The sequence below is a fragment of the Talpa occidentalis genome, unplaced genomic scaffold (assembly GCF_014898055.3).
Source record: "Talpa occidentalis isolate TD23 unplaced genomic scaffold, MPIMG_talOcc4v2.1 talOcc4.7, whole genome shotgun sequence".
Taxonomy (NCBI): Eukaryota; Metazoa; Chordata; class Mammalia; order Eulipotyphla; family Talpidae; genus Talpa; species Talpa occidentalis.
In genome coordinates, this window is record NW_023605083.1 from 91,982,750 (window position 1) to 92,008,898 (window position 26,149).

The 26,149-nt window shown below is 46.8% G+C and overlaps 1 protein-coding gene across 2 annotated transcripts; it reads left to right on the forward strand.

Annotated features, from left to right (window-relative positions):
• Positions 1–15,759: 15,759 nt before the first annotated feature.
• Positions 15,760–25,493, forward strand: LOC119231205 (polyunsaturated fatty acid lipoxygenase ALOX15B-like). 2 transcript variants are annotated; one of them, XM_037492879.1, is made up of 14 exons: positions 15,760–15,906; positions 16,006–16,228; positions 16,480–16,561; positions 20,133–20,255; positions 20,522–20,625; positions 21,834–22,006; positions 22,238–22,384; positions 22,483–22,686; positions 23,892–23,978; positions 24,118–24,287; positions 24,469–24,590; positions 24,688–24,788; positions 24,864–25,034; positions 25,257–25,493. In XM_037492879.1, the coding sequence occupies exons 1-14, from the start codon at positions 15,760–15,762 to the stop codon at positions 25,434–25,436; spliced, it is 2,034 nt and encodes a 677-aa protein (XP_037348776.1). In that variant the 3' UTR covers positions 25,437–25,493. The 2 variants fall into 2 exon arrangements, with proteins under 2 accessions (XP_037348776.1, XP_037348778.1); XM_037492881.1 differs by lacking the exons at positions 23,892–23,978; positions 24,469–24,590 and having other exon boundaries at positions 24,118–24,274.
• The last annotated feature ends 656 nt before the right edge of the window (positions 25,494–26,149 follow it).

Genomic DNA, 26,149 nt, shown 5'->3' on the forward strand with positions numbered 1-26,149 from the left:
TGAGGGAACCAAGCAAGGAAGCCTCAGCCCTTTCATACTTCTAGAAAAGTTCAGGGTTTTTGAGGCTCTGGAAATAGATGGTGTGGCCTTCTCTTTTGGTCATAAGGAGAAGAGAGGAAGAAAGTGAAGGGTAGAACTTGTCTATGGCCATGACCCATGGAAGCCAGATTCCAAAGCTGCAGTTACAGGTTCCCTAAAAAGAAGAGTTAAGCCATCGGTGTCTGAGCAGGACCTCACCAACAATCCACACTCTCCCTCCAATCCCTGCTATGGGGGCATCGAGCAGGACAGAGCATGTCAAAGCCACCAATGGAGGACCAGCCCCACCATCACCCACTGTCCCTGAGCCCAAGTGTCACTGACCCAGGCCTGATTTTTCTCACATTGTGCATCATAATGGGCACTGGTGGTTCTGCCTTCCTAGCATCCATCCACTCAACAGTGGGTGGATTCTCAGTCCCTGTAGAACTGGATGGAGCTGACCCCAGACCTCCCCCTCTGGCCCTGTCTAATCGCCATCCTTCTGGATGGCTCCAAGGACAGCCAGGTGACCTGGCGACCCCCAAGAGGTTTGTACTGAGACGTTATTGAAAGTCGAGGGAAGAAGGACACCCAGCAGTCTTGCCTCCACAAAGACAAGGCACAGGACACATCAGCAGAAACTAAGTGTTGTTGCCACTGTTTAAGCCTCTGCACTCATTGGGCCTTAAGCCAGATCTAGCTGTTCCAGTGCCATGGGCTGGAGAGTTGTTTTCTCTACTTAAGCCAGATTGAATTAGATTCTCTGTTCTCTTAGTCAGAAGTGTCCTGACACTCCTCAAAAGGCTGTGGAATGAAGTGAGGGTTAGACTGGTTTAACAGGAAAGAAAAGAGGAAAATATTGGCTTGGGAGTGAGGAAGGGAGTAAAGGGTGAAAAGACAGTCTCTAAGCCTTGACTCCACCAAGAGTTGTTCTGGGCCCTTCCCCCCGGGGTACAAGTGTTATAGAGAGATTTTTCACGCACTAGTAACTGCTGGAAAGGCACTAGTGGGAAGGGAGACAAGGGAGGGGGAGCTAGAGAACAGGTTCCCTTCTCCCATGCTTCTCCCATGTGCATAGAAGCAGACACAAGAGGAGGGGTTCCCTTGGATAGGGGGACGGGGAACCTTGTAAGAGGATTAGAGTTGGGCAGGATGGGCCTGGGAATAAATACTCTTGTGGATCAGGTAGCTGAAGTTTCCATTGAAGGTTTCTGTTTTCTTAGTAAAATAGAAAATAAGGTCATCCTTGGAGCATATGGGGAGGGAAGGAATATGTTTTACTGGGTGCTTCATGCCTGCCAGAAACTAATTAAGCATGTTACTTGTAAAGCCTATTTAATACCCTCCACAACCTTATGAATCAAATACTTTCAGAAATCTATTTTACAGATCATAACATTAAGGCTCTGAAAGGTGACAACGTGGCCTAAGGTTACCTGCTTTCTAAATGATAGTCAAGATTATAATTTTCACAAGAACTTAAACTCTATACTATTAATTAAAGATGCAAAAACTAGTGGGGCCAAGTCCCCAAGGAATGGAAGTAGCCTTAGATAGAGTGGGCAAGCCTTTTCCTTGGAGACAGGAGGCAGACATTATTAGTGGGAAGAAAAGGGATCCAGAGGGATTCCTTCTTGTGTCTTCTGTGTTGTCAGGCATCAGGATGGCACATGTCTGCCAACAGTAAGATGAGCAGGGTGGGAGGTCAGGTGAGGATCTGAGACCAGCAGAGAGAAAATTCAGGAGGAAGAGGTTTTTGTGGAATCCGAGACTTCTAGCATTCCAGAGCCCAGAATATCTGAGTTTGGAGACCCTGAGGAAAGAGCTGTTTTCTGGTGTTAGGTATTCTCAGAGCTCAATGCCAGAGAGGACTAAGAAGCCAAATGGGACATGAGCACAAGGAGTGATACAAAGTTTCCTTTAAAATAGATTTAATGAGGGCCTCCCTGGTGGCACTGGAGTTGAAGTCTCAGGGCTATCAAGCCACTGTGGCATGAGTTCCATCCTCTGCCAGGGAGCTACCCACATGGCGCAGCAGACCTCTCCTGTGGTGTCCTCGGCTCCCCTCAGCAATGTATTTCAGTAAATTTGCCTGTTCTGCTCCCCACTGTCTCTGATGAACCCTCTCACCACCTCCCACCACAAACCTCTGGCTTACACCCCAGCTTTTGTATGTATAAATAAATAAAAATAAATCCTTAAAAAGTTAATAAATAAAATTAAATTAGAGTTAATGAAATTTATAAAACACAAAGGGAAAGGAAAATTGCAGAGAGGGCCTCCCTGGTGGCGCAAGGGGTTAAGATACCACCTATGAAGCTATCTGCAGCCACCACAGCACGAGTTTGATCCCCAGCCAGGGAGATACCCACATGGTGCAGCAGACCTCTCCTGACTTGCCCACTGCTCCCCTCAGCAGTGTATTTCAGTCAGTCTGCCTGTTCTGTTCCCCATTCTGTCTCTGGTGAATCCTCTCACCCCCTACACCTCTGGCCTGTATCCCGGTTCATGTATGCATAAATTAATAAATCTTACCCAAAAAATTGCAGAGAAAGGGAATCCAAGGGTGTCTGTTAGGGTAGGAAAACAATAAAACATTACTATTTTCTCTTAGACTCACTACAGTTGGGTACACGGAAACACACAATACTGATTTATAGTATGATAATGACCTACAAGTAAAATAAATATTTAACAATTTGGAAATGTGGTCTTCTTGAATATGGCATTAAACAGCTTTTTAAAATAGTGTTCCTTAGGGTTTTGCTTTTTTTTTTTTTTAAAGATTCATTTATTTATTTATACAAGCACTGGGTACAGTCAGAAGCGCGGGTTGGGAGGGTGAGAGAATTCACCAGAGCCAGACGGGAGAGCAGAGCAGGCAGAGCGACGAAGTACACTGCTGAGGGGAGCAGTGGGCGATAGGAGAGGTCTGCGCACCATGTGGGTCCCTAGAAGGGGCCGGGGATCGAACCGACGCTGAAGAACTTCGCAGCCCAGTGCTCAACCGCTGCGCCACCGGGGAGACCCATGTTTTTGCTTTTTTAAAGTTTCATTTAGATCCACAGAGAGAAGTACCAAATGTTGAGGGTCCACTATAGCCTAGAAATGCTGGGCATTGTTGGCATGGTGAACTAGCTAGGTTTAAAAATGTTTACCAGCGCCTCCCCGGTGGTGCAGCGGTTGAGCGCTGGGTTGCAAAGCTGCCCGCAGCCTCTGCAGTGCCGGTTCGATCCCCGGCTGCTCCCCGGACACCGGAGGAGGGTTCCACATGGCGCGAAGACCACTCCACCCGCTGCTCCCCTCAGCAGTGTCCTTCGGTTCTTCTACCTGCTCTGCTCCCTGCCCTGCTCTGGCTCTGGTGAATTCTCTCACCCTCTCGCGCTTCTGACTGTACCCAGTGCTTGTATAAATAAATAAATCTTAAAAAAAAGTAAATGTTAAAAAAAAAATGTTTAACAGCAGTAATATACAGAATGGATAATCCTGCATTTATAGTTTCTTTTCTTTTTTTTTTTGTACTCCAAAGAATGCTATCATTAATTCATAGGTTTGTAGCTTTTATTTCCAACTCATCTGCATTCTCAAATAATCAAGTTATTATTAACTATAACATTGTATCTCAAACTAATTCTATAAATTAGCAATACAAATTGTATTTCAAATGTTACATGTGCAATACATTTTTAAGACTGTAATTAGTAAAAAAAACTGTAATTAGTATTGTCTTCTATTTTTTTCCTATCTAGCACTTTAAAAGATTTATTCCTCAATCTCTGCTTAAATATGTGCCAAAATAGGACTCAAATATTTTATTTTCCCCCATCTCCATCTCTTATATACCTTTATTCCTTTCTTCCTCTCTTCTCACTCAACCTCAAAAACGTTACTGAATTTATTAATGTCAGGTAGTTTTTGTAAGTATTTTACTTTGTCAAATCATCTGCATGTAAATGCAGGATTTGATTTTATAGTTCTGACTTGCTTGATGACACATCATTCCCTTATGTTCTCTCCATTTTGTTGAAATAGCTCATTTCCTCTTTCCTTATGGCTAAATAGCATACCACCATGTGGATAGAGCGCATCTTCTCAACTGAATGGCCTATCGGTGAACATTTCGGTTGCCTCTTTGTGCTAGATATGTAAATAGTGCTGCAGGAAACATTGTAGAGCATATGTTTTTTTGCATTGATAGTTTCATGTTCTTTGGATAGATGCCCAAGAATGGATGGATGGGTTGTACATTACTTCCATTTTTAATTCTTTAAGATAAATCCAGATCACTTCCATAATAGTTGCATCAGTTTACATTCCCACCTACAGTGTACCAGGGTTTCTCTTTCTCCACATCCTCAAAAGCACTTGTTATTTTGTGTCCTTTAATTAATTAATTAAAAATATTTATCTTTGCATAGAAAAACTGGGGTGTAGTCCAGAGGTGCAGTAGGTGAGAGGATTCACCAGAGACAGAATGGGGAGCAGAACAAGCGGATCTTCTGAAATACACTGCTGAGGGGAGCAGTCGGCGAGACAGAAGAGGTCTGCTGCGCCATGTGGGTCAGCTCCCTGGCCCTGGATCAAACTCAGGCTATAGATCGTCAGTTGGTGGAGTTGGTAGGTCATGGTCAGTGGTAGCACTAAGACTTAACCCGTAGGCTACCAGGGATGTCCCTATTTTTGTGTCTTTTTAATACTAGTGCCATTCTCCTGGGGTGAGATGGCATCTTGTTATGGTTTTAATCTGCATCTCTCTTATTGGAAGTCTGATGAACATTTTTTCATATATCTATTTGTTACTGACCTAACCAGCTCATCCTCGGAGAGTCAGACTCTCAACCATGAGGTTGTTTCCACAAAGGAAGCATTTTATAAGCAAGTGATGCTAAGCCTGGAGGACAGCAGAGTCAGTACTCAGGAAAGGCTGCCTCCTGGAATGGCAGTTGAAGGATGATTATACAGGAGAGAAAAGAATGTGGCAACATGCAGGAGTGGAGAGACCTTCCTTCTCCCGCCCAAGGGATGCCGGGAAGTCTAGGGGTAGTTGAACACATGACTACTGATAATATTTCTGAAGTATTTGCTCTGTGTTCAATAAAAACACCCATAGGTGTCGATCAGGCACTGATATTATCAACATACTTGGAAGGAACATAAATATTTCATGAAGCGTTAGGCAACCCATCATCATAGCCCTGAGGAACATAGTGTTGTGGCTTCTCAGGTGGCAGTCACATTCCTGGTTCAGGCCTGACCTCAGGTAGCAACTGTTAGGAGTCCTTTTTTTTTTTTTTTCGTAAGCTTTCCAGTTTTTCCTCAGTTACATGACAAACCTGTATTTCTAGAGTATTTGTTAGATTCCTTTTCCTGTGAATTTCTATAAGTACAAAGCAGAGTAAATAATAGTTTCTATAAATGGCAAAATACTTTAAAATGACCACAATTTAAGATCAGATTATGACACAGTGGATAAGGATTTTTGCTCAGTTTTGTGACACACATATTTTAGACTAATAACCAGAATTAATCAGTACTATTATACCTGAAACCATTAGATTTTAAGAAGTTTCTCATAATGTTAGAGCACTCTTATTAACTCACACACATGCTAAAAAAAGCTTTAACATTCCTCCTTAAGCCAGTGCTTCCCAGTGAGTTTCAATAGACCCTATTGGGCCCAATGTTTAATATCTCTTTTCACAAAGACAACAATTTTTTGAGTTATCTTTTAAATGGGAGTCCTTCCAAGACCTCCCATGGGGAAAAAAAAAATCAATCAAAGACCTTTATTTTAGAATTCTGATTTCTGCCAGAGGCTTAACACACATGGATTTTTATAAAACAATACTTAATTATCCAGAGTAGCAATTTAAGCTTTTACGAGCAAATCTATTTCTCTGACTAGGCTCAGTAATGCTGACGTAACTACATATTTCTCAGTTAGTCAAGTCTGAGGGTAAAAGAACACCAGATTTTCACTTACCTAAGTAGTCTTCAATCTGTTAGTAAAGGTTGGTAGAAGAAGTTTAAGAATATTTTAGTAGTTGATAGAAAATTAGTTTGATTTCACATAACTACACTACTGATATTAAAGCTTAATTCTAAAAACCCTTATAACAAGGCGTTTCATTTGTCTAGCTTGACCACATAAAGTGTGTCTCTAAGATCTCTCTCTTAATCCTTTTACACATTCTATGGCTTTCCCATCTCTACATCATTTCATTTTAAATAACCACTTTCATCTTGAGACTAAGTCTTTCTTAGAACTTCAGAAAAATATATCCTTCCTTATACATCCTTTCCCCACCTTGAACACACACATCTTACTTTAATGGGTGTCATTCCATCTTAATTTTCTACTTCTAGATTGTGACACTGTAGAAGTATGTTATGCCGACATCCCTTTAGATTTGAAGACTTAGAAGTAACTTTTCATAAATTCTAAAACACGTGCCTCAAAAAAACTGTAGGTGACAAAAACACATTTTACTGATAGGCATTAAATTATTTAGTTCCCTTGCAATTATTTAGTTCCCTTAAATTATTTAGGGGCTAAAAGTAAATCTAAAAGCTCAAGAATTTTATTTTTTATTTATTTATTTTAAAGATTTATTTATTTATGCATATAAGAGCTGGGGTACAGGCCAGAAGTGGTGATGGGGGGTGAGAGGATTCACCAGAGACAGAGTGGGGAACAGAACAGGCAGACTGACTGAAATACACTGCTGAGGGGAGCAGTGGGCAAGACAGGAGAGGTCTGCTGCACGATGTGGGTCAGCTCCCTGGCTGGGGATCGAACTCGTGCTTCAGTAGCTGTGGATAGCTTCATTGGTTGCGTCTTAACCCCTTGCGCCACCGGGGAGGCCCCTCAGCAATTTTAGATATTCAATGAATTCCCAATATCAGCAAAGCCTCAATTTTTCATAAGAGATTTGGGAAACTACTTAAATAATGATAAAAGGGACAGATTCAAAATGGAGTTACCAATTGTAGCTTTAGTTTCTCCTTGGGGCATAATCCCCAATTCAATTGTAAGGGTGCAAAGGAAATCATCCCATACTACTCTGGGTTCTTTTAGGTTGGTGAATAATTAAACAAGCATTAAACAAAGCTGTAAGAGGGAAAAATCAGAGAGAGGCTTAATAATACCATGTATCCCTCCCAGTGTACAGGAGAGATCCAGCATGACTGAGGGACTCACATCTGGTTTCAGAACCCAGCTTAAATGAGAGGTTAAGGGAATACACTGGGAAATTCAGTTAGGGTGTTCACTGAGGAAAACAAAGGCACTTCTTCCTTCTCCATTGGAAAGAGACAAGGGGAACAGGTCCTCCCAGAAAGAACACCACAGAGAGACGCTCAAATACAATCATAAAGCCACCTCCACCCAACTTTTAGAGCCCCTCCTATGAAATAAACTTTTCTAGAGTAATGTTTTGGGGATGGCAGAATTTTGGCCTGATGCACAATTAAACTAGTAAGATGATTTGCCAAAAATAGTCTTTACTTTAATCCATAATTTAATTTAACCTGTCTTTGAGAGACTAATCTCTGAGAGATGAATAATTGGTCAAGATTCTACATCATTTGTTTAAACCTTTATCTTAAGCAAATCTGGTTTTATAATGATCTTTTTTGACATCAAGCTGCCATTTCTGACTAGGCTTAATACAAACAATTCCCTATTGAGCTTATTTCTTTTAATATCACCCAGAAAACTTATGAAACCATGTCAGTTACTTTTCCTCATTGGATACCATAGGCAAATTCCAATTTAAACAGAGCATAAAAGTGTGACACTCAATATCATAGTTTCAAAGGCATTTGTGCTTTAAATTCAAATACTGAATTTTGTTTTTTCTTTTTTTTTTTTTTAAAGATTTATTTATTTATTTATAAAAGAACTGCGGTACAGGCCAGATGCGCGAGAGGGTGTAAGGATTCACAAGAGACAGAGCTGGGAACAGAACAGGCAGACTGACGAAGTACACTGCTGAGGGGAGCAGCGGGCGCGGCAGGAGAGGTCTAGGTGCCATGCGGGACTCTTGCCGCCGGCTGTGATCAAACCGGCTCTGCAGAGGCTGCACCGGACAGCTTCACAGCGCTACTCTCAACCGCCTGCGCCACCAGGGGAGGCCCCAAATACTAAATTTTGAACTGGTTCCCTTTTATCAAAAATCCTTGCTTGGAGGTTTTTAAAAAGCATTTTGAGTTAATATCCATTACATTAAAATTTACATTTGAACTAATTCCAAAATTATTATCCCCAGGCAAAAGACACAAAAACAAACACAGGCACAGAGATATTTTAATTTTCACTTTGCTGTTCATTGATCCTAATCAACCCTTAAAAATATTTTTCTTTAAATGTAAAGTTTTGATGGGACAAAATGGATGAATCTTGAGGTAATTGTGTTGAGTGAAATCAGTCAAAAAGTGAAAAACAGATTTCAGATGGTCTCACTCATCTGCAGAATATAAATACCCTAAAAAACAATTACACACAAACAACAGAAGTAAAAATTGGTTACCAGAGGGACGAAAGGGTAGGGTGAAAGGCGCAGGGGAGGAAGGCAGATGGGGAAAGGATGCTCATGGTTTGATGGAGGGAATAAAAAAAATATATATATAAAGAAGTTTTCCATCAGGTAATTTCAAAACTATAACCAGTAATAAATACAACTGTACATACACTACAGTGGCTAAAATTATGGGCTAAGTTCCCCCAAAATTAGTTAACTAATAAATTGACAAACTAGTTGACTTTTCTCATCGTGGGTGAGAAACCATGAATGTGCAGAAGAGAAGTCCTCCATAATTTTTTTTTTCATTTCCAAATATTTGGGGGATATTGTTAGCCACATTCATTATCTACTAGTTCCTTACCATAAACCATTGCAAAAGTAAATAAATATTCTTATGTTTAAAAAAATGAGGTTTTGGGGGCCTTCCTGGTGGATTGGGTTAAGCACCGCACTATGAAGCAATCCGCAGCCTCTGCAGCACAAGCTCGATACCCGGGCGGCCAGGAAGCAACCACATGGCGCAGCAGACCTTTCCTGACTCACCCACTGCTCCCCTCAGCAGTGTACTTCTTGTCAGTCTGCCTGTTCTGTTCCCCACTCTGTCTCTGGTGAATCCTCTCACCCCCAGCATCTCTGGCCTGTACCCCAGCTCTTGTGTGCATAAATAAATAAATCTTTTTAAAAAATGAGGTTTTCAATTTAACATGCAAAAGCCACATTTCTCTTTTCTTTATTAATTCATATTTCTCAATACAAAATTTAGATTGAGGGCCTCCCTGGTGGTGCAAGGTGTTAAGATGCAACTTATGAAGCTATCTGCAGGCACTGCAGCACGAGTTTGATCCCCAGCCAGGGAGCTACCCACATGGCGCAGCAGACCTCTCCTGACTCACCAGCTGCTCCCCTCAGCAGTGTATTTCAGTCAGTCTGCCTGTTCTGTTCCCCATTCTGTCTCTGGTGAATCCTCTCACACACCCCCACACCTCTGGCCTGTACCCCAGTTCTTGTATGCAAAATAAATAAATCTTAAAAAAGAAACAAAATTTGAATTGAGAATTCTCTGAATTTCCACAGGTCCAATGAGCAATTTAGTTTTCCAACCTATCGACAAACATTTTTTATCGCTTACTAAAAAATCCAAAGTAGTTTACTCCCAATACAAGATATAACAACAGGTGGAAGACGGACAACAGACAAAGGTAGATAGAGATCTTAGTTTCAAAATTGTTTCTGTGTTTAACAGTTGACAAAAACTCTGTTTATCTCCTCACATGTCTAAGACTAATAATATCCAAGGAGAGAGATTCCCATTCCTTAACAAATCCTGGCATCTCTACTTATGTTTAAAAGTGTCCCTTTCTCTGTTTTTGTTTTGTTTTTTCTTTATTATCTAGTTAGCTTCTGGGAAGGCTGTTTGCAATACTGGTTATCAATGTTCTTGTGTCAGTCAAAAAACTTCACTCTTTGAATATTATTTTGAATTTGACCAAAATGCAAATAGAAAGGTTTTTATAAAAACGAAGCCATTTAAATCTCTTGTTACGTTTTGATCAATATGAACAGCAAATGCTCTGACAATGCTAGAAAAATCCTGGAATCATTTTATAAATAACCAGAAAAGGGCTTACATCATTTCCCTGAGGGTTGGTGATAGTAAAAACCCTTCCCTATTCAGCCAAAATGAGACCAAGCCATTTTCAGAAAAATTAAAGAGAAAGAAAAACTCGTCCAATTCTATGTTTTTTTTCCCTCTTTCATGGTGCTGTCACTATATTTACTCCAATGATTCAAAATGCATCCTAAAGGGTTTTCAGCTGGTGTTGATCTAGTAGTTCTCATTCTTTTCATTAAATTTCCACAATCTTACAACAAATTGGCCTTCTGGATGTCCTCTTAGACGAATTGTTTCTTCCTCTCTGTTACCACTGGGATTTGCCTTTAATAACATCTTGCAGTTCTTGTTATATACCTCTCTTTACCTTTACCTCCTTTTTGTAGTAATTATAAATAGAGTTATTTTCTTGACTTCTTTGGCTTCTCAGTTGTTGTTTGTATATAAAAAAGCTACAGATTTTGTATGTTTGGTTATTGTAAACTGCCAGTTTTCTATATTCATCCATTGTTTCTAATTGCCTTTTTGGTGGAGATTTGAAGGTTTTCTATGTGCAAAAATAGCATCTGTGAGTAATTTCAATTCTTCCTTTCTAATTTGGATTCCCTTTATTTCCTATTTTTGTCGGATAGCTCTCATCAAAACTTCTAATATTAAGTTAAACAGAAATGGTGACAGTAGTCATCCTGATCTTAAGAGGAAAGTTTTCAGATTTTCACCATTAAGCATTTTATTGACTGTTGGTTACATGACAAATTTAAATTTTCAACTGTCAATGGCTAATACTTGAGAATAAATGGTTTGGGCAAAAAACAGTAATAAACATTACTCCAGAAAGACATGCATATGGACAATAAGCACATGAAAAGGTGTTCAACATCACTAATCATCAGGGAAATCACATCCAAACCACGAGATAACTTTGCACCCATTAGAATGGTGATTATTAAATAAACAGAAAATAACAAGTGTTAGTGAGGATGTGGACACATTAGAACATTTAGGCACTGCTGGTGGGCATGTAAAATGATGCAATCACTATGGAGAACAGTACTGTGAGTCCTCAAAAAATTAAACATAGTAATTATATGATCTAGTAATTCCACTTCTATATGTATACCTAGAAGAATCCAAAGTAGGGACTGGGGAGTAGAAGGGTCATCAAAAGGAAAAATAACTGGACACCTTTGTGTAAACCGTAACGTACACATGATATAATGATCTCCACTTCTTCCCCAAGGGACAGATTTGCAAGAGTACAAGGAGCCACTTTTAGGAGCTATTCTTATCTAGTAGTTGGGAAGTTTCCAGTTGGGATAAAAAGATCCAGCGTCAGACCTCTATTCCCTTGGATGGGAACAGAGTTGTATTACTGAAGTTTTCTGTTTTGTTTTAATACTTGTCTCAATAAAAATGCCAATGTCAAAAAAAAAGGTTGGGATTGGAAGAAGTATTTGTACACTTATGTTCATAGCAGCATTATTCACATAGTCAAAAGGTGGAAACAACCCAAAAGTCCACTGATGGATGAATAGATAAGCAAATGTGGTATATACATATGATAGAATGTTGTTCAGCCTTAGAAAGGAATAAGAAATGATATTCTGACATGGATAAACCCTGAGGACATTATGCTAAATGAAATAAACTAGATATGAATGGACAAATATTGTGTGATTCCATTTATGTTAGATCCCAAGAGTAGTCTGATTCATTGAGACAGAAGGTTACCAGGGGTTGTAGGAGGAGATAATGAGGAGTTACTGTTCAATGGGTACAGGGTTTCAGTTTGGGAAGATGAGAAATTTCTGGAGACAGTGGTGGTGAAGACTGGACAACAATGTGGATGTGCTTAGTGTCATGAAAGTATACACTTGAAAATGATCAAAATGGGACCTCCCTGGTGGCACAAGGGGTTAAGACACAACCTATGAAGCTATCTTCAGCCACTGCAGCACGAGTTCGATCCCTCGCCAGGGAGGTGACCCACATGGTGCAGCAGACCTCTCCTGACACACCCATTGTTCCCCTCAGCAGTGTATTTCTGTCAGTCTGCCTGTTCTGTTCCCCGCTGTGTCTCTGGTGAATCCTCTCACACACCACCCCCCCACCCCGCACATCTCTGGCCTGTGCCCCATCTCTTGTATGCATAAAAAATAAAACTTTAAAAATTAAAAAAAAATGATCAAAATAGCAATTTTATGTTCATTTGCATTTCACCATAACTTTAAAAAATTAAAAAGTGGATAGGTTAGAAATTCTGAACTTTTAACCCAGAAACAATCTTTTCTATAGCCATGTGCTCTCCTTTCTTTTAGAATACAAATTATAATTTCTTTGACATTGTCCTCACCAAAACATCATCTGTTCCTTCCGTTTTATTGTTTGGGTCCTTGTCTACTAGGCAGAATCCTTCCTTGAAGATCTGATGATCGTTGTCCATCCACTCACCCTTACGGTGAGGTAAGAACAGTTTGGGAATCGTGTGAACAGGGTTTGTCATCTGATAGGCCTAATTTGACAGGCCATTTCAATGAGGGCTCCCACAAGAAACTTGGGCTGGTCAGTTCCTCTAGACAGAAACATTTCAGTCTCGCCTGGGTGTGGGTTGGGGTGGGTCACACACTTGACTGCCAACATATTTGGAGACACCCAGAGAAGGAGGCTTGGGCCTCGCTGTTCTGTGTATACGCTTTCACTTCAACCTTGATTTTTTTTTTTTTTAATTCTCAGATTTTAAATTTGGTGTCCCATCCTCAAATCTGGTTGGTATCCCCACACTAACACTCTCTCCAAACCAATTTTTCTGGAAATTAAATCTCCCATTGTCTGTTGGTTTGAGGAAAGGTGTTCTGCTGGTTGCCGAGGTGCAAGAGAATATCTAGGGAAAACATTTTTTTTAAAGATTTATTTTTATATATACAAAAGCCGGGGTACCGGGCAGATGTGTGGGAGGGTGAGAGGATTCACCAGAGACAGAGCGGGGAACAGAACAGGCAGACTGAAGAAATGCACTTCTGAGGAGAGCAGTGGGCAAGACAGGAGAGGTCTGCTCACCATGTGGGTTGCTCCGAGGCTGGTGGGGATCTAACCAGCACTGCAGAGGCTGCAGACAGCTTCACAGCACTGCGCTCAACTGCCTGCGCCACCAGGGAGGCCCCTGGGGAAAACATTAATGTAAGAAAAGTCTTACTGTTACAGAATGTTTTGGGATCTGTTTTGTCACTCAAAATCCAAAACTTGAGAGACAAGAGTTGGTAGATGGGAAGAGGCTTAATGCTGGAAAACCTGAGCACATGGCAGACTACTGTCACAAAGTCTGTCTCCATGAACTGGGAAGAAGTAGCTCTTATATGGGGGAGTACTAAGGAAAGAGAAAGGGTAAAGGTTTTACACAGAAGGATTTCAGAGAAGAGCAGGACTTCCCAAGAACTGCATTCACAACCCTTTTCCTTCCAAGTTTGATCTTAAAGATTTATTTATGCATACAAGAACTGGGGTACAAGCCAGAGGTGTAGGGGATGAGAGGATTCACCAGAGGCAAAGTGGGGAACAGAACAGGCAGACTGACTGAGATACACTGCTGAGACAGGAGAGGTCTGCTGTGCCATGTGGGTAGCTCCCTGGCCAGCCAGGGATGGAACTTGTGCTGTAGGGGCTGGGGATAGCTTCATAGTGCTGTGCTTAACCCCTTGCACCACCAGGGAGGCCCCCAAGTTTGATCTTGACCAGATCTGTAATGGAACTGGCAAGGATGTGTTTTAAATATGATAATGAGGATGTGGCTTAACCCTTGTCTTCTACCTCGATCATGGTTTCAGCCAGTTTTGCCTGGTTCTGGTTTTGTCTGTAAGAAAGATAGAGGGCCTCCCCTGGTGGCGCAGCGGTTGAGCACTGGGCTGCGGTTCATTCCCCGGCCGCCGGCGAGGGTCCGACACACACACACACAAAAAAAAAAGAAAGAAAGAAAGATAGAGGTAGAGCAAGTAGAGCAAGGATGAACAGGGCAAGGACAAGGGACTTATGGTCACCATGCCACTGACTCTAATTGTATCTGATAAAATCTGTTTTCAATACCATTGAAATACCATTCTCCTGCACACCATTCTCAGAGCATCTGTCTCCCAATCCCTAAGACTTTTGAAGGTTTGGAGGTAGCAATTGACCAACTTCTGGGATTCTTACCTTTCTCCTGTCTGTTAATCAGTCACTGACATTTCCATAGTCATTTTTTGGCCTTGGAGGTTTATACCTAAAACGTGGTGTCTTAATGGGGTTTCAGGAGTGCAGGAATAAAGGCATTTGTGTATGTTTAGCTGGAATTCTGTCCGCCGTCTACTCATCCCAATCTGCTCCCCTGACCTGAATCACACGGTTGAAACTGCCCTGGTCAAGGTCCCAGGCACGGAGGTGGGGGTTGGCTGCATGCTGGTTCCGCTGTGCAGAACTGGGTTGATTCCCTCGATCATACTCATCAGTCAGTGGCATACACTTAAAGGTCTCTTGTTGACAGATCTAGTCATGTCTGTCTCCTCATATCTGCCTCTTAGCGGCATGTGATACATTTGACCAATCTCTTCTTGCCTTTCATGAAATACCCTCTCTGGGTTCTCCTCATACCTCACTGAATGATCTCTGGATCTGCCTCCTTTGCATGATGCCCAAACATCAGAGAAGCTCAGAGCACAGCTTGCTCTGCCTGCTCCTCTCTGTTCTACATTCTCTGCTCAGTGATTTCAGCCCGGCTTACACCCGCTGGGCTGCAGGGCTCCAGGTTCACACTCTCCAGCCCTGAGCTCTAAGCCCAGTTGTAGTTTCTTTACCCAGATGTCTAATGTCCAGTATTTCCAGACAGGAACCCCCAAATCTGTTATCCCGCCAGAGTCAAAATCCATATCTCCCTCTCTCCCTGCCTCACCTCTCTCTCCTCTCCACCGCATTCCTGTCTTGTTTATTCATTTATTTTCCTTCACAATAGATTTTTTTAACTGTCAAGAGCGCAAGACTGGGGAGGGGGGTGGTTAAAAAAAAAAAAGAGGGCAAAGACTGGGTTTTGCCTAGGGAAGTATTCATAGCGCCTAAGATAGCACCCGGCACAACATTGTTGAATGAAATAAAATAATGAATGTAGACTAAGAGTTGTAGGAATTGGGGAGTCGGTCCTGCATATATTTTTTATTGATTGATGGCTGAATAGGTTTTTTAAAGGCTAAGAAGGCAAACAAACAGTGGGGGGTGAGGGGAGGAAGGGGCAAGGTACAAATGTACCTTCGCCCCCACTTACCCCAGCTCCCTGGCCCTGCAACATCACTGAAAGGTCGGGTTTCCCCAGCCTCAGGACGCGCTCTCAGTCTCCCAACTTCGGGCACCGCCGAGCCCCCACCTGCATCCCTCCCTTCAAGCCTCTCAACCTCTGGCCCCAACTGGGGCACGATTTTGGCGGCGCCGATGGGCCCCGCGCAGGGGCCATGGGCCGGTGCTGGGGACGACGACCGGTCCCGGCTGACGCGGACCCGGCTGGGTGGGGCGGGGCGGGTCCCTGGGTGAGCCTCGCGCCCCGAGGCCGTCGCTGCAGCGGAGAACCAGATTCGGGCTGGCACCATGGCTGAGTTCAGAGTGAGGGTGTCCACTGGGGAGGCCTTCGGGGCGGGGACGTGGGACAGAATATCGATCAGCATAGTGGGGACGCGGGGAGAGACCCCCCCACTACCCCTGGACCGGTTTGGCAAAGAGTTCACCGCGTGTGCTGTAAGTGGGGAGGCCCAATGGGGGCGGAGGTGGGGGGCTGGTGGGGATGGGGGGGGTGGAGGGGCTCTCCTCTAAGAAACCCAGCCCCCACACCACCAGGAGGAGGACTTCGAGGTGACGTCCCCCCAGGACGTGGGCCCCGTGCTGCTGCTGCGCGTGCACAAGGCGCCCCCCAAGCTGCCTCGCCCGCTGGGGCCCTTGGCCCCCGACGCCTGGTTCTGCCGCTGGTTCCAGCTCACGCCGCCGCGGGGCGCCCCTCTCCGCTTCCCTTGCTACCAGTGGCTGGAGGGCAGCGAGGGCCTGGTGCTGCGGGAGGGGGCAGGTAAGAGAGGACGGGTTGGGCTGGACGCGGGAGAGGCAGGGAACTGGTGTGTTGGGGGAAAGGGCGAGAAGAGTGAGAGGTGAGCTGGTGTGGCCATTGGGAGAAGGCAGAGGAGGGGGGCTGGCTGCCAGGGTGGGAGAAACAATTCTTTTTGGGGGGTGAGAGAGGAAGGGGTGGCTGGAGTGGAGAGTAGCGGGAGCCAAAGATCTGGGGGCTTCTTGCCCTGCCTAACCACACCTTTCTTCTCCCAGGGAAGGTCCCCTGCGCAGACCACCACCCCGCACTCCAGCAACAGCGCAAGGAGGAGCTGAAGCTCAGGCAGGAGATATACGGGTGAGAGAGTGGGGCTGCCCAAAGGATGAGGGGCATCCTGGGAGCTGCTCCTGATGACACTCAAGTCCCAGCCTCACCTCTTTAATCACAACATCAGCACCACCCAGGAACTTGTTAGAAATGCAAAATCTCAGCCCCCACAGACCTATTGAATTAGGTATTGGGTAGTCAGCAGTGTTGTTTAACAAGCTTTCCAGAAGACTCTGGTGCCCACTAAAGCTTGAAAAACACTGCTCTAAAATGCCTCTCCCTTACTGATGTCTTCTTTGCCCTGGGATTTTGTCATATGTCAGTTCCTGTAAATATGAACAAAACCAGAAATATACCACCCTAAACCCCAGGAAACTCATCCTCCAAGGTGAGTGGGGTGGGGGGGTGTCTCTTCCTCTCCTCTGGAGTCAGCGTTGTTAGAGGTGGGCAGGGAGGAGGGCCCAGAGACCACCTTGGCAGCAGGTAGAGGTTGCAGAGGACCTGGGGTCACTGGCAAAATACCTAAGGCAGGAAGCCAAGGTCCATATTGGGTCCTGGTGATTCTACTTATGTCATGATGATGTAGTTTTTTTTTGGAGTTTGGAGTGTGGGGTCCTTGGGTTCACTCAGGGAAGGGTTTCACCAGAGCTCCCCTTTCAGCAGCACGCAGCTAGTTTCCAAGGCAAGTTTCTCCACGAGACAGACAGTAGTTATATTTAAAGAATAGGTTTATTGGGCCTCCCCGGTGGCACAGCGGTTGAGCGCTGGGTTGTGAAGCTGCCCGCAGCCTCTGCGGCGCAGGTTCAATCCCCGGCTGCTCCGGCCACCGGCGGAGGGTCCCACATGGCGCGCAGACCTCTCCTGCCGCCCGCTGCTCCCCTCAGCAGTGTACTTCGGTCCTTCTGCCTGCTCTGCTCCCCACTCTGGCTCTGGTGAATTCTCTCACCCTCCCGCGCTTCTGACTGTACCTAGTCCAGTGCTTGTATAAATAAATCTTAAAAAAAAAAAATAGGTAAAGATAATTGCGTAGACACCAGCGGGCAGGAAGAGCTGCCCCGAAAGGGACAGGTTTGCTGAGAGAGGCCTGCAGGGTTATAGGCAGGTGGCCTTGAGGAGAGCAGCCTCCGCTGAAGGAGGTCAGTGAAGAGAGGTCCCATCAGGTACAGGTCACGGGCAGGCAGGAAGCTGCTGCCCTGTAGAGGAGAGTGTTGGTGAAAAAAGGCACCTGCAGAGTCACAGATGGGCAGACAGACTGCTGCCTGGTGCTGGTGCAGAGACTGCACTGATAGAATCTTTTTCTCTCTGGGAGGGATTCACTCCCTTGTGGAGTGGCCTGTTTGAAGATTCCAGGATGGGCCCAATCTGTGTATCTTTTCCCTCAGATCTGTGCTCTCCACGACACCCCCTACAGTGTCTGATACCTGCTTGGGCCTTATGCCTTGTGATAAGTCGCTGGTACCCAAGGATCTTGATTTCTATGGCTGGGTTAATGGTCACGTTAATCCCCTCTCCCCCTACCTCCTTATGTGAGTCAGATTTTAGTCTTGTGATGCCTCCTTTAGGTTTTTTATTTCTTCCATCAATGAGATACATCCCCCAGAACACCATTGCACCAAATCTGCCAGCAACAGTCTCAGATGAGGGAACAGATATAGAGGTCCACTGTATCCATGGAGTGGGCTTCCCTCCCATCCTTTCCTTCCTGTTCTTCCAAAATAAAGACACAGGAGTCAGGAGACCAGAACCAGTCTAAGTCCTGCCATAGGAGCTGTGAAATCTTAGGCAAGCCATTTCACATTTTTGATACTTATTTTCCTCCGCAATAGAAATGAAGAATACTAATCTTATTTAAGTGTTTAAGAATGTAACTAGTTAACTACCAAACTGCGCGTACTTTTATTGTTTATAATGTTTATAATGTCTCCCCGTTCTCTCTGCTCTGGCGATCCACAGCATCAGTATCACCTAGGAGATTGCTAAAGGTGCAGACTCTTGGGCCCACCCACTCAGGACCTATTCAATCAGAATTTGTATTTTACCAAGATCCTTAGGTGGATCGTTTGTCCATAAGTGTTTGGCCACCACCTGGTGGCAGTGTACTTAAATTACAAACTCGTCTTTGAAGTTGATAGTTCAAACCTGAGTAATTGATTGAATAAATGAATGAATGAGAGGACTGGCTGGAGATCCTCAGCTTTTCAGGGACATGATTTTACTAATTATCCAAAGGTCAGGCTGTGTTGACTGCCTGAAAATGGAATTTAGAGATGCCATGGGTTGAGTTTGAATAAGCTGCTGGGATGCCTGTCAAAGGAAAATGAAGCCTTCATGCACTCCCTGCTTCAGAACAACCTCCCCTCTGTGAGACTTAATCTGTGTTAGTCAGGAAGTTTGTGGTTGCAAAAACAAAAGCCAGGGCCTCCCTGGTGGTGCAGTGGTTGAGTGCTGGGCTACGAAGTTGCCCACAGCCTCTGCAGCGCCAATTCAATGCCGGCCACCGGTGAGGGTCCCATATGGCATGCAGACCTCTCTTGGCGCGACTGCTGCTCCCCTCAGCTCCCCTTTGTCAGCCTGCCTGTTTTGCTTTCCGCTCTGGCTCTGGTGAATTCTCTCACCCTCCTGCACTTCTGACTGTCCCCAGTGCTTGTATAAATAAATAAGTAAATCTTTAAAAAAAAAAAAAAAGCCAATTCCAATTAGCAGACAGGAAAAAAAGGGAATGTGTCAGCAGAACACAGAGGTACTCACTGAAGTGAGGGTCCAAAATGTTGCCAGATTTCACGGGTCAGAAACCAAAGAGTCTCTCCCTGTCTCTGGGATCCCAGATGCTTCTCTTTCCTACTTTACATCTCTCTCTCTCTCTCTCTCTCTCTCTCTCTCTCTCTCTCTCTCTCTCTCTTCCTTCCCCCCAGCTCCTCTTTCCTCACCTAATCTCTCTCTCTCTGTCTTTCTCTCCATTAAGAGTTTTCTTTGGGGCCTCTCCTGGTAGCGCAGCGTGAGCACTGGGTTGCGAAGCTGCCCGCAGCCTCTGCAGTGCTGGTTCGATCCCCGGCTGCTCCCCGGCCACAGGAGGAGGGTCCCACATGGCGCGCAGACCTCTCCTGCCGCCCGCTGCTCCCCTCAGCAGTGTACCTCGGTCCTTCTGCCTGCTCTGCTCCCTGCTCTGGCTCTGGTGAATTCTCTCACCCTCCTGCACTTCTGACTGTACCCAGTGCTTGTATAAATAAATCTTAAAAAAAAAAAAAAAGTTTTCTTTGGTTCCCAGTCTACACAGTGACAAAAGGCCAGTGGCCATAGCTCACAGTGACTATGTCTACGGTTATTATCCAGAGATCCCCAGAGACCACCTCTCTGAGGAGCCCAGTTCTATTCTGGTGCCCAATCCTGATGAATCATCTGTGACCAAGGGAGAAATCTCACTGTGGGAACATGGCAGCTCCCAGCACCATGTGGGCGGAGAAGAAGGGCAGATTTCAGGAAGACCCTGAATCATAGAAGAGGGTTGCTCTGACGGACCTCCAAAGGGTCTGCCACTCCCTCTACTCTAGTCCAAGGACACCCCTAGGTGTCTTGCTGATCACCTTCTTGCTCCTTCTTCTAGCTGGAAGACTTACATCCCGGGCTGGCCTCACTGCCTGAATGAGGATACTGTGAAACACCTCAACATCAACATCAAATACTCGTTAACTAAGAACACCAACTTCTATCTGAAAGGCGGCTCTGCGTAAGGACCCCTTATTCTGCCCTTGGGCCTCAGATGACCCAGGGCCCCTGCCTTGTTCCCTCCCCTAGTCAACTCCCCATTCATCAGGGATGTGGGTCATACATCCTACCCAAGACATGGCCTCTGCCCACCACCCAAAGGCTTCCTCAAGGCCAGTGACAACCTCAGGCTGTCTGCTGGCTAAAGATCCCAGGGGGAATAAGCCTAGAGATAGGGGAGAGTCTCCCAGAGCTTGTCTCCTCCCTATATTTCACATCCACTGGCAGGTTTGCAGAGCTGAAAATTAAGGGGCTGCTGGACCGCAAGGGGCCCTGGAAGAGTCTGAAGGAGATGAGAAAGGTGTTCAACTTTCGGAAGACCCCAGCTGCCGGTGAGGAGCTTGGTCCGGGGCTCTTGATCTATTCCCCGGGGTTCAACTCTCATAATGGCACCAGTTCACTACATGACCTTCAGCAGGTCCATATCCCTCTCTAGACCTTATTTTCTCCACAGATAAAGAAGAGGTTACTGACTGGACACATCCCTGAACTTCTAATGCTTTTGTTAGGCTCTTACACATCAGACACTGGGTTAGGGGCTGTAGACATAGTCCTTGTCCCCAGGGGGTTCACAGTTACAGGCAAGTGAACATTAGACCCAAATCAATGAATGGGTTTCATTTGTGATAACTAGTCATCGGTTCATATGAATCTGGAGGAGGTCCTGGAAAGCTCTTCCAAGGTGACATCCATACTAAGACCTCAAATTTCAGCAGGTGTTAGCAGTGTCAATAAAGGGGCATGGGGCTAGAGAACAGGTCAAGCTCAGGGGACAGTGCCTATGATGGTCCTGGAGATGGAAGGCTCAGAGAACTTTTGGGCAAAAGAATGCTGATGTGGCCCCAAGCAGGGAAGATAAGAGACAAGGCCAGGGAGCTGTGGGGAACCCAGATCATCAGGAACGTGGGCCATTCCTAACTGCAGTAGCAAGTTGGCACTGCTAGCAAGGGAGTAGTGTGGCTAGATGTGTTTTGTGTGTGTGTGGAGAAGGTGTTAGGGGACAAGAGTGGAAGCAGGAGGACCAGTTACAAGGCTCTTGATGTAATCAGCAAAGGATGGTGACCTCAGCAAAGGATGATGACACAGCAAGGCAGTGATGGCTGAGATAACATAGATGTGTGGTCCAAGAGCTACTCAAGATGAACATCCAGTGGGACTTGAAGGGGACAGGAGCAGGAGGGAGCTGCCAAGAGAGGTCCCCAGGCAACCGGTTGGAGGGAGTTGCCATTCCTTGGGGTGTCAGGCAATGGGAGGGGCCTGGGCAGGATGAAGAGCCCACATTCAGTCTCAAACTTGTGTTTGAGCCACAGGGTTGGGGATGGCAGATAGATGTTGGAATAGTAGACTGAGGATAAAGATTAGCTGTTTGGTGAATGGGCAGTGACTGACACCATGGGGTGAGAAAAGGTCACTCTAGAAAGATCCAGAGTGAGAAGAGAAGGGAGAACAGGATGGACCCAGAGGAACTCCACCATGAAGCTCAGGGGGAGATCTCTTGGGGCTGGGGTGACTGGGGTCCATCTCCCCAATACCCCTGCAGAATACGTGTTTGAGCACTGGCAGGAAGATGCCTTCTTTGCCTCCCAGTTTCTGAATGGCCTCAACCCGGTCCTGATTCGCTGCTGTCGCTGCCTCCCAAAGAACTTTCCTGTCACTGATGCCATGGTGGCCCCAGTGCTGGGCCCTGGGACCTGTTTGCAGGCCGAGCTGGAGGTGAGGGGCAGACATGCAGGCTCTGTACACCCCCATGTCAGTGCCTTCCGACCCATCCCCTATTGGAGAGGTGCAGCACTCACATTTGTTGAAGACCTACTGTGTGCTACATACCAAGAATACCCTCTCCTGTGCACATTCCTCTCCCAGCCCTGAATCCTCTCCCTTCTCACCCCTACCTCCAGCCCTTAGAAAACCAGACGGTAGACCCAACTCTCCTCTCTCCCACAGAGAGGCTCCCTGTTCCTGGTGGATCATGGCATCCTCTCCGGCATCCGTCCCAATGTTGTGAATGGGAGGCCTCAGTTCTCTGCAGCCCCAATGACCTTGCTATACCAGCGCCCAGGGTGTGGGCCGCTGCTGCCCCTCGCCATCCAGGTCAGCAGCTGGGCAGGGGGCAAGGCAGGGAAGGGAGGGTCTTCACTAAATAGTTGGTAAACATTCCTAGCCTCCTTCCCCACTGGCCTCTCCTATAGCTCAACCAGAACCCTGGGTCCAACAGCCCCATCTTCTTGCCCACCGACAACCAGTGGGACTGGCTGCTGGCCAAGACCTGGGTTCGCAACGCTGAGTTCACTGTCCATGAGGCCATCACACACCTGTTGCATGAGCACCTGCTGCCTGAGGTCTTCACCCTAGCGACACTGCGCCAGCTGCCCCACTGCCACCCACTCTTCAAGGTCAGTGGGCCAGCCAGGCGGTCTTGGCTCTACCCCAGGCTCACAAGTCACTGTGCCTTGGCTCGCTATGCACAAAGACTCTTCTAAGCCCCACATGGCCCTATTCTTCCAGGCTGAGGTGCACCGCTCTCTGGGGAACCTGCTTTCTTGGGCTGGGGTGAGGTCAATGGCAACTGGGGAAGGGAGGGGGCTGCATGTGCCCCAGAGGGGCTTCCTTCTTAGGACAGTTCAGGCCAACAGTCAGCAGTCATCATAGAAGCCCAGCTTCTAGAAAAGGAGAGACCTGGGGCTGGCAGAGGCCAAAGTGTGAACAAGGCTTTGAGGGATCAGTTTTCTACAGAGAGCTGCAGGAGGCGGGGAGCCTGGGAGGGAGACCTGTGGCCCAAAGGCAGGCTCTGGGGATCTCCTGGGCTCTGGTAAACCTCCAGATAACCCAGATTCATTTCCCCCGGGGGCCTGAGACATCTCTTCTTCTTCTGTGAGGAGCAGGATTTCCCCCATGTGGGGCCCAAAGATGCTCAGTCTCCTGGGTCCTGAATGCAGGTCCTACTGTGTCCGTTCTTTCTGACCAGGGCTCGACACTCAGAGGTAGGCTCTGGAGGATGTTTCCACATTGCCAGGCCCACAGGCCATGGTTTTCAAGGTGCTGTGCCAGCCCAGAGGCTAGGAAATCACAGATGCCAGGGCTGGAGGGCTCACAGTGCTTACAGATGCCCAGAGAAATGAAGTCACATACCTGCTGTCATAGAACAAGGTGCCCAGACCCTGTCCTGGAGCTGGAACTCTGATCCCCATTCCAGGCTTCCCCTCTCATCCCTGTTATCTCTTTCCATGAGTGATTTTTTTTTAAAGATTTATTTATTTATTTATTTGTTTATACAAGCACTGGGTACAGTCAGAAGCACGAGAGGGTGAGAGAATTCACCAGAGCCAGAGCAGGGAACAGAACAGGCAGACTGACAAAATACACTGCTGAGGGGAGCAGCGGGCGGCAGGAGAGGTCTGCCACGCCATGTGGGACCCTTGCCAGCGGCCGGGGATTGAACCAGCGCTGCAGAGGCTGCGGGGCAGCTTTGCAGCCCAGCACTCAACTGCTGTGCCACCAGGGGAGGCCCTCCATGAGTGATTAACAGTGCCTCTGCAGAGGAAGGTCTGTGGCCAAAGAGCCCAGACCTCACCTGGTTCTACCCTCTTGGCCTGTCTAGCTGCTGATCCCTCACACGCGGTACACACTGCACATCAACACGCTTGCCCGCCAGCTGCTCATCGCCCCGGGGCAGGTGGTGGACAGGGTAAGAATTGCCTTACGTTGCACATGGGGGTGGTTCTTCAGTTTGAAAATCTGGGTTCTGGAATAGGAATGGCCCTGCTCCCCACCAGTCTCCTGCTTCCGGGGCAAGAGCTCTGGCACCCAGGAGTCCCATCTCCCAGTCCACAGGCCTTGGCATTGGAGGCTTCTCTGAGCTAATAAAGAGGAATATGGAACAACTGACCTATTCCAGTCTGTGTCTTCCTGAGGATATCCGGGCCCGAGGAGTTGAAGACATACCAGGCTACTTCTACCGGGATGATGGGATTCAGATCTGGGGCGCTGTGGAGTGGTGAGGGGGCCGTCCCCAGAGAACTGGAGGATTTGGGGGGATTGCAGGAAGACTGGGAAGGAGAGGAAGGGCCCAAGGAGGCTAACAACTAGAAGGGGTGGGTGTTAATGACTCCAGGTCGAGGCACTCCTCAGAGAGTGTCAGGGCTGAAGGCTGGAACTAAACGTGGTACACTTTGCAGCTTTGTCTCCGAAATAATCAACATCTACTACCCAAGTGATGAGTCTGTCCGCGTCGACTGCGAGCTCCAGGCTTGGGTGTGGGAGATCTTCTCCGAGGGCTTCCTAGGCCGGGAGAACTCAGGTAGGGGGAACCTCAGCCCTTGGCCACTACCCTCAGCCTCTGCAGCGTGGTCCTCAGAAGCCTGGTAGCCCTGACCCCAGCCCAAATCCCCCTGTAGGTTTGCCCTCCTCGCTGGAGACCCAGGAAGCCCTGGTGAAGTATGTCACCATGGTGATATTCAACTGCTCAGCCAAGCACTCTGCTGTCAGTGCAGGGCAGGTGAGAGGGTCAGTACCAGGGGGGCAGGATGGAGGGGCCATGGTGCTAGGTCTCACTCTGCCCGCTGGTCTTCAGTTTGACTCCTGTGCCTGGATGCCCAACTTGCCGCCAACCATGCAGCTGCCACCACCCACCTCCAAAGGCCAGGGGAGTCCAGAGGGCTTCATAGCCACCCTTCCGCCGGTCAGCGCCACATGTGATGTCATCATTGCCCTCTGGGTGCTGAGCAAGGAGCCTGGAGAACGAGTGAGTGTGGACCTCGCTGGCAGCCAGGCCAGTTCTGGGGTCAGGGAAGGGGTGTTTACCTTCCCTAGCCCAGCCCGCTATCTGCCATCCAGGAGCTGGATCCCCTCCCCGCCTCCAATATCTTCACTATTTAGAGGGAGGTAGCAAGGGTTAGGCTCACTGGGAGGTTGTTTCAGGACCCTTAGGGTAGCACCCTGACCCTGCCTTATGGTTTATCCCCAGCGGCCCCTGGGCACCTACCCAGATGAGCACTTCACGGAGGAGGCCCCTCGGCGAAGCATCACTGCCTTCCAGAGCCGCCTGGCCCAGATCTCACGAGATATCCAGGTGCGGAACCAGGACCTGCCGCTGCCCTATGTCTACCTGGATCCACCCCTCATCGAGAACAGCGTCTCCATCTAAGTCCCCAGGAGAACTGAGCCCCAAGTGGCGTCTCTTTGACCCCATTGCTTTATGCTAACTGCCACCCAAAGAAGACCAGGCCCTCCTGTGTCTCTCCTGGGACAATCAGGTCCCATGTAACCCACCTCCCACATAGAACAAAACAGAAAACAAAAAAGCCTTTTCAAAATAGCCTTTCAAAGACTGCAAGCCTCCATATGCCTGCATACCCACAGCCTGCTTGAAGGGTTTGTAGCTGCTTAGTTTGCATTTGGCAATACCATACTGTGTGGGAACATCTGACCCTACCCCTAGCCTCATGGACCACAACTGATTGGACCTAATGGGGACTCAAAGCAAGGGCAACCCTCCTGTAGACTGCGTGGCAGCCCATGGAGTGGCCAGCCTGACAACTGCCCACGAGGGCGATCGCAACTTATGGTCCTGGTTTTAAAAAGAACAACCCCCTGAGAGAGGGTTACTGGATGCAGGGCAGAGAAGGAAGGACCTACTGCCCAGGGCATGTAGGCAGTGCCCTCATACACTTTCTTGAAAAGTTTCTCCAAAGATGGAAAAAGATCTGCATGCTATAAAGCAGGTTCTATTTCTAAAGAACTAGAAAATATTATCCCACTAACCATCAACTCTAGAGGTGACCCTCAATGATGGGATTCCAATTTCACATACACATTCCCCCAATTCATCAACTTCCCATCTCTGTCTTTTATTGCGGG